Source organism: Amphibalanus amphitrite, unplaced genomic scaffold (genome assembly GCF_019059575.1).
Source record: "Amphibalanus amphitrite isolate SeventyFive unplaced genomic scaffold, NRLGWU_Aamphi_draft 000039F_arrow, whole genome shotgun sequence".
Lineage (NCBI taxonomy): Eukaryota > Metazoa > Arthropoda > Thecostraca > Balanomorpha > Balanidae > Amphibalanus > Amphibalanus amphitrite.
Window position 1 is genome coordinate 698,827 of NW_024881535.1, and position 12,160 is coordinate 710,986.

Here is a 12,160-nt window from a genome sequence, read left to right on the forward strand (position 1 = left end):
TATAAAGGCCTCCGCCGCCGCGCCGGACGTAAACGTACGCCAGCCGCCGCGGTGAGAGGGTCGAGCTCCGTCCGTGTCGCATCGCTCAGCAAACCAGTCATGTCTGACGACGCTCCTGCTGCAACTGCTGCTGCCGCTGCGCCCGCGGCCACGCCAGCGAAGAAGGGACGCAAGCCCAAGGAGGGAGGTGCCGCCAAGAAGAAGGCGTCCAAGCCGACCCACCCGCCGACGCTGGAGATGATCACCAAGGCGATCGCTCACGAGAAGGACCCCAAAGGTGTATCAGTGATGGCTATCAAGAAGTACATCCTGGCGCAGTACAAGGTGCAGCCGGTGATGCTGCGTCACATGCTGCGGCGTGCCTTCGACGCTGGACTGGCTGCCGGTAAGCTGACCCGACCCAAGGGCCAGGGCGAGTCTCACCTCCTGTCTGGACGCTACCGGCTGGCCGGAAAGGAGCCCAAGGCCAAGAAGGCGGAGGCTGCTCCCAAGCCGAAGAAGGCTCCCAAAGCCAAGTCCCCTGCCAAGAAGCCGGCAGCGGCAAAGAAGCCCAAGGCGAAGACCCCGAAGAAGAAGCCAGCGGCTGCCGCAGCAAAGAAGGCCAAGTCGCCGAAGAAGGCGAAGAAGACGCCCAAGAAGCCAGCTGCAAAGAAGGCTCCCGCCAAGAAGAAGACCCCCAAGAAGGCGGCGAAGAAGGCGTAAAGTGTTTCCCAGTGAGTCTATGTACAAATCCCAGTGTATATATCATCATCATGCTTGGTTTTTATTGCCTCGTTTACCAGTTGCCCAAAGAACGGCGGGCGTTCGGGGCTTGTGGATCTCACCAAAATGGCGAAGAAGCTGCCTGCTTATGTAACGTGCATAGCTCGAGTCAGAGCTGATGTATTCATCAAAGTGTACAATAAATTATGAGGTATGGCCGTGCATTTTTGGGATGATTGGGATCAGATTCGAATCAACTGGAGATGGATTGGCGAGATCGAATTTCACCTCATTCTCAATTGAAATACGGCATGCGGTTTCACATAAAAAGAGTAGCAAGCTTCAATAGACGATAGCACGAGCTATATGAACGCAGAACAGAACCACACGCTTAAAGGGACCCTCCCACCTTAACATTAGTTTTGAGTTGAGATAGCCAAGTTTGCGGCCAGGCTCAGAAACCACCATTTATCCTGGTCGCAACCCCCGCAGCTTTATGGTGTTCAAGAAATTTCTTCCCTTTACTTGCAGGGTGGGACCAGCGTGGTCCCTATCTCTTAACCATTACGGGAATCTGATGACGTCATCAGGATTTCGAACGTCCGTTAAATGTTTGACTAAAACGTTTTGTAGCACGCGGTGGTATATGCTGCGTTGCGCGCAACAAATGCCGCACTTTTAAATAAAGTCGCTAGGAACAGCGGAGATCCCAAAAAGTAAACAAAAGTAAAAGTCTAATATCTTGAAAACCGGTGAATATTTTTCGGTGAAATTTGGTAGATATTCGTTTTCGCTCTTTCTGAACCGAGCGACATCACTTTCATGCCAATTCATAAACTTTTTTGAAGGTGGGAGGGTCCCTTTAACGAAAAACCATCAAGGCTCTGCTGCAAGACAAATCGATAAAGCAATTTAGCACGGTTATTTTCCTACATTAGGTACGCTTTATCGTTTTGCTGTTCATTGTTGTCTTCTTATGAATTTTCGTAAATGTTAGCTCTAAGCAATAGCTCAATTTTTATCAGAATCAGGTAGACAAAATACTGTCATGCATGAGCCACGATGAACACCAGCTGCCTGACCGCAGCTACAGTTTGCAATATGGGTCACAAGGTCACGGAAACTGCACGCTAACGTAGATGGCGCTGGATTTGAACGTTACAGATGGCAATACTAGCAGTCGAGACATCGTAGATGGCAGCACAATCCGGTTAGGTAGGACCGAGGCAATATATACCCGGTGGGACTGAAGAGCCTGCGGCTGCCGAGGATGGGAACCACCCTCAAGCTCTTCCCATTCTACTCACTCTGGTCTTCCCAAAATTATTTTTCTATTCTAGAAACGCTTCCAACTCAATTCCAGTGGCTGTATTGACCCAAAAGGGCGAGCAGGCCACTTCACACACCGACTCGTCCAACCCCGTCCTGGCGAAACTCGCGGACCAGTCGATACAGCGAACCACGCAAACACCGGCGTTTGATATACACGCTCCTTAAGACGATCACTGGCAACGTGACATCCGCTCATCCCACATACGCTCCTATAGACACTCTGCATTGGCGATTCCTTATCAGTTCTCCACGGGGTAAAGTCTATGTGATAGTGCATGGGTGACCCAGCCGCCCGCCGCTGTGCAGTCAGAACATCAGGGGTCGCTGCAGTCTCCGAACGTGGACTCCTCCCAAGGGGTGCGATGGGTGAGACGCCGCTGGGGGAAATCACGAACGGGACCTCGAGCACCTCAACACTGGCCATAGCTGTGTAATGACCCCTTCCCAGGCACCAGCACTAACGCGCGCACTAGTCCAAAGGGCGTTAGAGAGTTAGACTCTTCTCTTCTGACTCCTGACTGAGTCAGGAGTTTGAATCAGGAGTCAGACGAGTCACCTTAGCTAGATTCGAGACTTCCGGGATCGGTTCAACTCAAAATCAATCATGCGAGTCCGGAGTCACTTCCCGACGAACAAATCGCTTTTCTCTGACCTTCTCATGAACCTAGGCGAGTCATTCCGAAAGACTCAAAGCCAGAACGGCTCAACATTCTCCGTTCCTAACCCTGTTTGTTTCGTTCACCTCTCCTGCGCGGAGGCCGTAACTCCCAATCCTTCCCAAACGTCCCTTACCATCAGGGCAGTGCAGAGGACCACACCGCCCCTCCTGAGACCCGATACAACCCTCGGTAGGCCGCCCCAGTATACCCAAAAGACGCAACTGCTCGGCTATAGGTCATTGCACAAGGGATGTGACGCTGCTCGGTAATATGAAGTGAAAAGCCTCAAATGTAGGTATGTAGCAAGAAGGCCTCTGAGCTAGACAAAAATATACACTGTACGTATTGTTAAATGCCCTCATTCTCCCAAAAACCTACCAAGCTCTCTTTTAATTGAACCCATTCTTTCCCTACTGTGCCATCATACTTCACATACTTCACACACACACACACATCATCACCATTGACCACACAGTACACAGACCGCACAGATGACGTCACTGGCCGTTTGTGACGTCACCTGAGTGTACAGACGGCGCCTACTTGTCGAGCAGACTGCGGATGAAGGAGGTGATTCTGTCCAGTTCCTGCAGGCCGATGAACTTGTCGGCAACGTTGCCGCCCTTGACGGCGAATACCACCGGCACGGCACTCACCTGTGAGCGAACGATGACGTCAGAAATGGAGTCATGGTGCAGCGATGCTGGAGTTACAGTGTGGGAAACGGGAGTCAATGCGATGGAAATGGGGCAACAGAATGAGAACCAAGTTACGGTGTAGAGAAACGGTAGTTACGGGAAGGGAAACGAGAATCACGAGATGAAAATAGCACATTACTGAGAAGATAATAAGAGAGGAATTTCGATTAAGCTTGCCTAGCGACAAGGGATGTGGGAAAGGAGCGACACAACTTGGAGACGATTAAGTCACAATGTGGAAGAGGTGCAACATGCAATGAGGATTGGGTAATGGGTGTAAAATGTAACGTAACGTAAAAGGAAGCACTTAAAAGGACATCAGAGCACGGTAACGGGGTGTATGCGTCGGCCCGGAAAGAGCCGGAGCACATGGAGAAACCGAACGAGGCGCTACAACGTCAATTAGTAGATCGACAAGTTTTTCGTTCTCATTTAAAAACGATGGCCCCCTGCAAATGCATCGCTGCTCTTTATCTTGTCTTAGGTCAGAACAGCACGCCTCAAAGCGCAGATATACGGTGAGAACTTAACGTCGTAGAAGCGTACTGACATTTTATCAAGGTTATTAGGTATATCACAGAAGAGTAACGTAAACAGAACAGAAATGCACGGGCCGGGCGAGGTCGCCGGGTACTCTGTGAGACCGCGAGGGTCCAGCCGTTTGGCAGAGGCCGGTGCGGCAGCCCTTGTCTGTTCCCAAGGCCGTGAGACATAACTGAGCCATAACCGTGGGCATAAACGAGCCGTAACCGGGGAGGGCTGCGGAGGAACGACCATATCAACACTGAACAGAGACCAGGAGGAAAACATAGCACTGGTCAGAAATAGGGTGGCATGCGGCCTTCTATTAGGTTGGTTAAATTGTGAATCTGAACTTTCGTATGGCGTTAGCGCGGTGAATGGTATCAGCACGGTGAAGACGAATCCAACCAGCAGGACATATTCTTCTGCTTTCGGGACTTGGGGAGATGATGTACCGAGCAGAAGTAATTGGTATTTGGTTATGATAAGGGAGAACCTTGGCTAAAATATATTATTTGTTAATAAGAGATAAACAATTTATGATCCAGGAGCTATGCAATTAAATACCAATATCAATATCCAGCATATCAGACAGCTTACGTTTTAAAGGCAATGTTGCATTTTACAGGATGTCAGGTTTTATTAACTTGATATGCATTTTAGAATGCAGAACATTCATTCCTGAATTAATATATATAAATGCAATGAAAACCATAAGCCTCATGCTAATAATTGTATTCAAAATAGGGCCAAGAAAATGAGACAACTGTTTCGTGTTTCGTGCACTGTTTCGTGCAATTGCTAATACAATTATTAGCATGAGGCTTAGGGGTTTCATTGCATTTATATATATAATCATGAGCCTTAAAAACGCACTTTCTTTCATCATTCCTGAAATAAGTCTAATTCTGCTTGATCCACATTGTAATCCTTAAGTCCTTAATCTTTTTTTCTGGCATTTCTTGTGTCCTGACTCCCACCTTCACCACCAAGGGCTTACCATGTACTCCATAGCCAGGTCATCATTCTCATCAATGTCAACCTTTGCCAGGTGAACGTCATCCTTGAACTGCTGCAGGGCAGTCTCCAGCCGTGGCGTCAGCTGCTTGCATGGGCCACACCACCTGGAATCAGGAATGAACATTTCAATGATTATTCAGGATAAGGAAATAATGCAAGCAACTGTTCGGTAGGTAGCTCGACAAATCTACATATTAGCCTATGAGAGGGAAACGAGAAAAAGAGCAAGATTCATGAGAGGCTGAAGAGTAACTTGAATGAATATAATAGTTTATTCATGCTTCAAATCATTTGAATTAGGTAGGCATCTATTCATTAAAAGTCAAAACCATTGGTTGACTGGAGACATCAACATACTTGGCATGAAAGTCGATCAATACAGGTTTGTCACTGTTAAGAACACGCTGCTTGAAATCTTCCTTGTCTTGAATGTTAAAAATATCTTGTTTTACTCCAGTTGCGTGCAGATTCCGGTGAAGCTCACCAACAGCCCTTGAGGACGTATTTGAGAACAGTGTGGTGGCCCGTGCAAAGTGGCGAAGATTCAGATAAAGTTTACTCATTTTGGTACAATATCTTCAGAAAATCAAGTTCCAATATTTCGCCACCAGTCCACACAGCGCTGAAGAGTGCGCAAGAATGCTTACGACACACGCTCTTCCAGCGTTGAAAGCTTTTTTGTAATTGTATTCGAAGTCTAATGCTTAAATCAGCTATTTTAGATCAGTCTCTGGTTGCTAGGCAACCACATTCCATTAACACTATTTCTGCGTTATGGAGTGAGACTGCCATCTCGTGAGTAAATTTTAAGCTCATCAGTGAACAGGGTATGTGATGATTTTTTCCTTCAAGTTTGAAGCAAAAGCGTCGAAACTGACTTCTTAAGAAAAGATAAAATTTTTGTTCAATAGCAGAAATTATCGAAAATTTATCTCCTTGCAACGAATCACTGTATAGACTACCCGCAAAAAAGGCTGAGCCTGCTCTTCGTTTTTCACCCCTGAACAAGAGGAAAATTTACTTTGCATTCAGCATATGAAGCCGAGTTCCTTGGCCGAGTTGAATGATCGCTAAAGTATAAGAGTTATTAGTACAGCAATTATGAGAAAACTATTGGCGCAATTGCTTGGAAATAATTTTACGAAGTGGCAGAGACTGAAAATAGCTACTGGTGTGGTCAGCGATGAAGATCTTCTAATAAATTTGATTGATTTTTATGCTGAATCAAAGTGAGTGGCTCACACCTTAGAAGTACAATAGAACCCACCTACCTCCTAGAGAATCCATTTTTTTCTAGTTTCACTGTTGCATGACTCTTTTTTCATTTTTCATCATTTTCTTTTTTTGCTTTGCTACCGTGGATCTTCTTTGCCCTGAAAAATAAGTTCAGCAGCCCTCCCTTTTACAACTGCCTACCGTCTTTTCCACAGAGGCATCAGACTGACGGAGCCCGCATTTCCACCTCTGGCGCCTGTCAATACACAGCTTGTGAATGTGCAACTGCGACCGAAGAAGAAGGATGACACCAGCTCCTACATTGTCATCCACCAGGAGGAGATACAAACAGAGGGTGAAAGTGAGTTCATCTGAGGAGGAAGGACTGGTTGGCCTGTTTTGTTGGGTGATATCTTTTTCATCTCTTTCTTTGGACAGTTTGAATTGTGAATGCCCTGTGGGCCCTTGTGTCTTGTGTGTGCTCAGCCCTGGTGACAACAGCTAAAGTCAATGAGCTGCAAAAACAACCACCTTGGATGGAATTCACACCATTGGCCAGTTGGAGCTGTGGATCAAAGTTCAAATGAGTTCCTACACATGACTATCGTTTTTTTTTTTTTTTTAGTGGCACTGACATTTCAACATGGGATACGATTTAGGAAGGAAATGATGAATTAGATGAATGGCAAAAGCGTGCCATAACAGCATTAAACCGTCTTTTTCAGACCAGATGGACAACATCTATGTTGTGGAGGAATCAGCCGAACAGCAGACCAGCGGTCAAACATGGTAAGCCACGTATTTATTCCGTTTCCAGGTAAAGCGAGCCGGGTTCGAGTTGCTCCTGCCCTGGATCCTATTGAACTCCTGACGGGGATAGTCTGCCGTTGGGTGGCAACTGCGGCCAGGTGGTTAATAGGGTGGATCGTGCCGAGATTCGATGGGCGCGCCAAACTTTGACATCTGAATAAGTCTGACGCAATCGGGGATTGCACGGATTCCGACTTTTTCGGAAGAGCCTTTCTAGCTTGTAATCGGTCCTAAAATGAAATATTCAATGATTTTGATATCAGGCAAGCATACCTTCCCATTTTCACACAGCATATGTTGTATTTCAAGTATATGGATTTGTCTATGGTCGGTGGGTTTGCATTCAGCATGTTTATGCCGATGTTTCTGACTCTCGCCAGCTATCCCATGATGATGCTGCGTGAAGACGAAGAGGAGGCAGAAGAGGATGACGGCGAGAAGTACGACCCGACTGCTGATGACTATAAACCCGAGTTCTTTGACAGGTATGCTATTGTTTCACTGAGGGGTGGAGAGTGGTCGTATCCTTATAGTCTTATGAATTTGTGTTCTGTCAATCATTGATCAATGATTTCTTGGCTTGCCGTTACGGACTGTGAAGGTTGTTTTCATTTGAATGAAAAAAACTGCAAGTTATTTGTAATTTCAATGTTTGCCTGCTGTTGAAAAACGATGCCTTTACTGTAGTGTGGCTGATGGCTATCCCACTTAAAATTACGGTACTTTTTTACCGGTTCTTATTGTTTTTAGCAATTACCGTCCCAAATTCACGCAGAAAATTACGCTAGGACGTATTACGCATTCCATTCAACCCTCTTGTGCACAAGTGCAGTGGTAGTAGTGGTATCCACCCGTTGCGTCTGAACGATGCGCCGAGTCCATGGTTCTCATCTCTATGCGTTTGGCATGTTTGCAGGCCTGTGGACGAGTCCAAGGGAGTGTTTTTCCGTGAACCAGTTCGTCCCAGGATGAGATTCCGATGCCCCTTCTCTGCGGTAAGTTCACTAGGTTAATTGTCAATGTGAGCAATGCAATGAGCATATACATGTTAGCTGCAGCCTGCAGCTGTTGGAAAAATGGTACGTTTCATTATGAAATGATAAGGTGGATAAGCAAGACAAATTATTTCACGTTTCGCGTTTAATTTCATATGTTACATGATAAGTGTCACGTTATTGACGGTATGTTTCGGCTATGCCTGCACCCCTTGCTATATAGTTGCTAGTCTTTCATGGCTGATGTATCATTCAGCGCGGTACGTTTCAAGTTGTAGCCTGTAGTTTGTCGTACGATTGCGCGGTCCCCGGCACGATCACTTGCGGGCTGTGTGCGACTGATGTACGTTTCACGTCTCATTGTGGTTCTGTAGTCCCCAGGACGAGCAGTGAGTCGCATGTATTTGACTAGATGCTGTGCGTTTCACGTCTGTCAGTGGTTCTTTCGCGTCTGACGGTCGTTCTTTGATCCCCTAGGACGGAGACTCGCGTGTTGTAGACGGTATGCTGTGGAGGGAGGCCGTGCTTCGCCTACAGACGATGCCGCTCGAAGGTGTCCGCCTGGTCAACTTCTGGTGAGAAGGGAACGAAACGGCGGGATAATCCGAAAAAGGAGAAAACGTTGTCTGGCTGGTCATTGGACGGTTATGAAAAATTGGAATTTTCTCACTTGTCTGTGTAGATAGGAAAAACGAATTGTTAGATCTATCAGGTTCACATAAAAATAACACTTCCCTCGACAGTTGTTCAATTAACTAAAAATCGCACTGTAGGCTTATTCGTACTCACCATTACCAAACATGACTCAATCTGTCCTTTGCGTATCCCCGTTGATGATTATAGGAAAAAAATATATTTCTTTCTGGCGATGCCTCGCCCTCACCTGACTGGTGACCCCTCTGTGACCCTCTCTGGCCTCTCTCCGCTCCCCCGCAGTGATCGGCCCGAGTCGATCGCGCCGGCCCCTCTGCCGTGGGACGAGGTGTCCCCGATACCCGACGTACCCTCCGAGGCGCCCCTGCTGAAGGAATGCGGCTGCGCCCTCTGTGATAAGATAGGATTCAGCAGCAGGACGGAGGTGGCCGCCCACTTCTGGCTGGAGTGAGTAACCCAGTGGGGAGTTTCAATGTGGCCAATGTGGGTGCTGGGTAGAGGCTAGCAGAAGTGGAAAGGCTTACTGGTGTGCTGATGTCGGGTTTCTGAGAAGAGAATCTGTGAATAAGCGATGCGGTTAATTATCGTAGTTAGTGTGCGTATAAATATTTACATCGTCTGCGATAGATTCAGGACAACATTTGTCTTGTAGACAAGCGAGAAGGCTGAATTTTATTAGTAGGTATGATGAATGAATGACTTCTGAATGACTTCATCCGTCATTGGGTGTGTGCCTATGGATGATTGATGGAATAAACAAAGAAACAAAAGGTACACTACATGACTGAACTACAAATAGGTAACATAGGTTTAACCATTGCGCTGACTATGGTCGAAATTCGACAACGAACCGCTTTTTTTGCTCACAGCTCGCTCCCCGCTCTTTCTCTCTCCTCCCCACAGGCACCCAGACACCCGTCAGCGCTCTCCTACCGCATGCATCACCACCAAGCGCGAGCCAGACTTCGCACACTGCTCACTCTGCCAAAGCGTGGGCTCCGTGAACGAAAACGCCAAACGTAACAAACTGACGCTGCACGTGGCACGTGCGCACGCCACGTGCCGGGAAGGTTCGGAGCGGGCGCCGCACGTGTGCGACGTGTGTGGCGCGGAGCTGCCGTCGGTGCTGGAGCTGGAGTGTCACGTGACAGAGAAACACCCCGGCTCGATAATGCCCAGCTTTGAGTGTCCGGTGTGTGAACTTGATGTGCGGGGACAGCAGGTGTATATCAGACACCTGATGATACACTACACGGAGTACGTGTACGCGTGCAACGTCTGTCCTAACTTCAGGTGAGAAGAGTGGGGGTTGATCGAGGTGAGCGGGCCTTGTAGGTGGGTTGGATGGTTGAGACGTTAAGGTTCTGTGGGTGTGACGCATTCCCAAACCGGCGAACGGGCGCCACGAGACGTTAGTCATGACGCTTCCGTGTAATTATAGATCGTCGTTTTTTCTGACATGTCCCGAACCCGGTCCCCGCCCCTTCTGTCCCACACAAAGCTCCATTCTTCTCCGCCTCACCTGTCCCCCCCCCCCCCCCATCCCTCCCATCTATCGCCGCCCATGACGCCCGCTGGCAGCCTGCCACCGCCGTCCGACCGACCGGTCCATGTGTGTTATGGACAGCTACTGACGGGACGCCAAATGGCCGTTGACCCGCGCTGCCGGGGTCACCGGAGTTGTTTGGGCTTGGAGGGAGTGTTGATAAGATAGCCTATCTGAGACTGCGGTGAGTAAGGAGGAAGTTTGCGTCAGAACAAAGCCAGGATTTCGTTTGGGAAGCCATGCGGCCTTTGTTGAATGAAGAGATTGAACGTTATTGGACAGCTGAGGTACTTTCATTTCACGTAGTTTTTTTTTTTTGTCTACACCCGTAGAGTGTTGGTCTGGCGAATCCTCCACGCCGTATGGGCATCTGGTTGGCACCATGTGTTTCGGTAGCTGCGCTATGTGTTTGTCCGTCGTATGAGTGTCTACTGAACGCAGCGTGCTAATGTGGCTAACTACAACAAGAGGCCGTGTAGAACAATATTGACCGGTGTGCTGTGCTTGATTTTAATGGCATCCCGCTGCAACAATCGAAAGCTGACCTCCATGTGCATCCGAATATCTTACTCTCCCTCTGGTAACTCATTTGTCGGGTGTGGATGTGTGTATAAATTTGACCCGTCATCTCCCCTCCCCTGCCTCAGGACCCGCGACGCGCAGTCGATGGCGGAACACACCGAGCGCCACGACCGGCGCACGTTCCGATGTGGCCAGTGCGAGCTGCGCACCAGCACCTTCCGCACACTCGTGGATCACGTCAGGGGCCACCTGAAGCTGCCCAGCCACGTGTGTTCGATCTGTGGCTACAAGGCGTACACGAGCAGCCGGTACCATAACCACATGGACAGTCATGGAGGGAGGCGGCACCGGTGTGAACTGTGCGGCTTGGAGTTCAAAAGTTTGGTGAGTGGAACGGACAGGAAGAGTGAAGGGTTGGAGGTCAGGGGAGGGCAGGCACCTGCGGATGCCTACCATCAAACCTACGGATGGTTTGAGGTTACGAGGGGATAAATCGCTATAACAAGTTGTGATTAAATATTGCTTTTGCCGCTTTTTGTTCTCGACTTTTTCGATTTATCACGTAGCCCAGCGTAGTAGATAGAAGTAAAATATTTGTTCGGCCAATGTTTCAGTAGCCTGAGATTGCAATGGTTTTCGATACATCACTAGTGTCAGTAATTTTAATGAGCATTGTACTTTTACGCGGTGCTAGCCGTGTATTTTCTGTCTCGCACTCGGCATTACCTGTCCTCCATCCCACCCTGTCCCCAGCTCAAGAAGTCCCAGCACAAGATCGTGGTACACCGTCGCCCGGCCAAGTTCACCTGCGAGCGCTGTGACGTCACCTTCAAGAGCAGCAGCCGGCTGCGGCGCCATCAGGCCAGTCATACCGGCTACAAACCGTTCAAATGTGTCATGTGCGGCAAGGGACTGAGCAGCAAACAGTCGCTGAGGAACCACTCGAAAATCTGTCCCGAGGGAGAGGTGTATCCCGCGGTGGCGGGGGGTGTGGTGCAGTGGGGAGACATGCTGGTGTAACGGGGAGGGGAGGGCTTTCAAGGGGGGGGGGCAGACGTGTGATGTAGGGAAGTGTGCTGATAATGGCATCCCCCACAAAAGAGCGAGCGGTTGTTGGAACGTGTCCCCAACCAGTGTGTAGCTCTGCCGATCGTCTTGAGGCATGGATGCTTGTGCGCCCCCGTCCACTCCTGATCAGTTACCTGACGCGTCAACCAATTGGTGTTCGTGTACCACGTGTGTGGAATATTAAGTGCATGTACCGGCGTACCGATACGGCGGCACGGTTAAGTACCGGCGGCACAAACATTTACGGCGGCAGCCGCCGTCAGGGCATTGTCGTTCCGCGATACGTGTTCATCTGGGTCATCATGATCAAACAGTTTACATGAGCCAGTCATTGTGTTTTGTTCTCAAAAGCATGTAGGAAATGAATACATCGTTCATTGTCATCGCACGGGATTGTTGAAGGGCTACGAGCACCCA

At 48.7% G+C, this 12,160-nt stretch overlaps 3 protein-coding genes across 3 annotated transcripts; 2 read left to right on the forward strand and 1 right to left on the reverse strand.

Annotated features, from left to right (window-relative positions):
* On the forward strand, positions 1–918 carry LOC122374010 (histone H1-like). The gene has a single exon (XM_043352510.1). It carries the CDS (start codon positions 100–102, stop codon positions 700–702), a length of 603 nt encoding a protein of 200 aa, XP_043208445.1. The 5' UTR covers positions 1–99; the 3' UTR covers positions 703–918.
* A 1,137-nt stretch (positions 919–2,055) lies between these two features.
* LOC122374016 (thioredoxin, mitochondrial-like) lies at positions 2,056–5,752 on the reverse strand. Its single transcript, XM_043352523.1, has 3 exons — positions 5,291–5,752; positions 4,914–5,037; positions 2,056–3,349 (listed from the first exon to the last, which is right to left on the reverse strand). The coding sequence occupies exons 1-3, from the start codon at positions 5,494–5,496 to the stop codon at positions 3,233–3,235; spliced, it is 447 nt and encodes a 148-aa protein (XP_043208458.1). The 5' UTR covers positions 5,497–5,752; the 3' UTR covers positions 2,056–3,232.
* Positions 5,753–5,808: 56 nt separating this feature from the next.
* Positions 5,809–12,128, forward strand: LOC122374025 (zinc finger protein 112-like). The gene is made up of 10 exons (XM_043352534.1): positions 5,809–6,162; positions 6,364–6,509; positions 6,874–6,937; positions 7,339–7,443; positions 7,875–7,953; positions 8,431–8,528; positions 8,890–9,054; positions 9,511–9,900; positions 10,801–11,059; positions 11,429–12,128. The coding sequence occupies exons 1-10, from the start codon at positions 6,035–6,037 to the stop codon at positions 11,693–11,695; spliced, it is 1,701 nt and encodes a 566-aa protein (XP_043208469.1). The 5' UTR covers positions 5,809–6,034; the 3' UTR covers positions 11,696–12,128.
* The last annotated feature ends 32 nt before the right edge of the window (positions 12,129–12,160 follow it).

What these genes read in the sequence shown, in the direction of transcription:
- LOC122374016 (XM_043352523.1), bottom strand. Translation starts at nt 5,496, where the DNA reads ATGAGTAAACTTTATCTGAATCTTCGCCACTTTGCACGGGCCACCACA. An exon ending in TTGATCGACTTTCATGCCAA is followed by an intron (nt 5,038 to 5,290) that starts GTATGTTGATGT and finishes TCCTGATTCCAG; the next exon opens with GTGGTGTGGCCCATGCAAGC. An exon ending in ACCTGGCTATGGAGTACATG is followed by an intron (nt 3,350 to 4,913) that starts GTAAGCCCTTGG and finishes GTTCGCTCACAG; the next exon opens with GTGAGTGCCGTGCCGGTGGT.
- LOC122374010 (XM_043352510.1), top strand. Translation starts at nt 100, where the DNA reads ATGTCTGACGACGCTCCTGCTGCAACTGCTGCTGCCGCTGCGCCCGCG.
- LOC122374025 (XM_043352534.1), top strand. Translation starts at nt 6,035, where the DNA reads ATGAGAAAACTATTGGCGCAATTGCTTGGAAATAATTTTACGAAGTGG. An exon ending in GCCGCCCACTTCTGGCTGGA is followed by an intron (nt 9,055 to 9,510) that starts GTGAGTAACCCA and finishes TCCTCCCCACAG; the next exon opens with GCACCCAGACACCCGTCAGC. An exon ending in AACGTCTGTCCTAACTTCAG is followed by an intron (nt 9,901 to 10,800) that starts GTGAGAAGAGTG and finishes CCCCTGCCTCAG; the next exon opens with GACCCGCGACGCGCAGTCGA.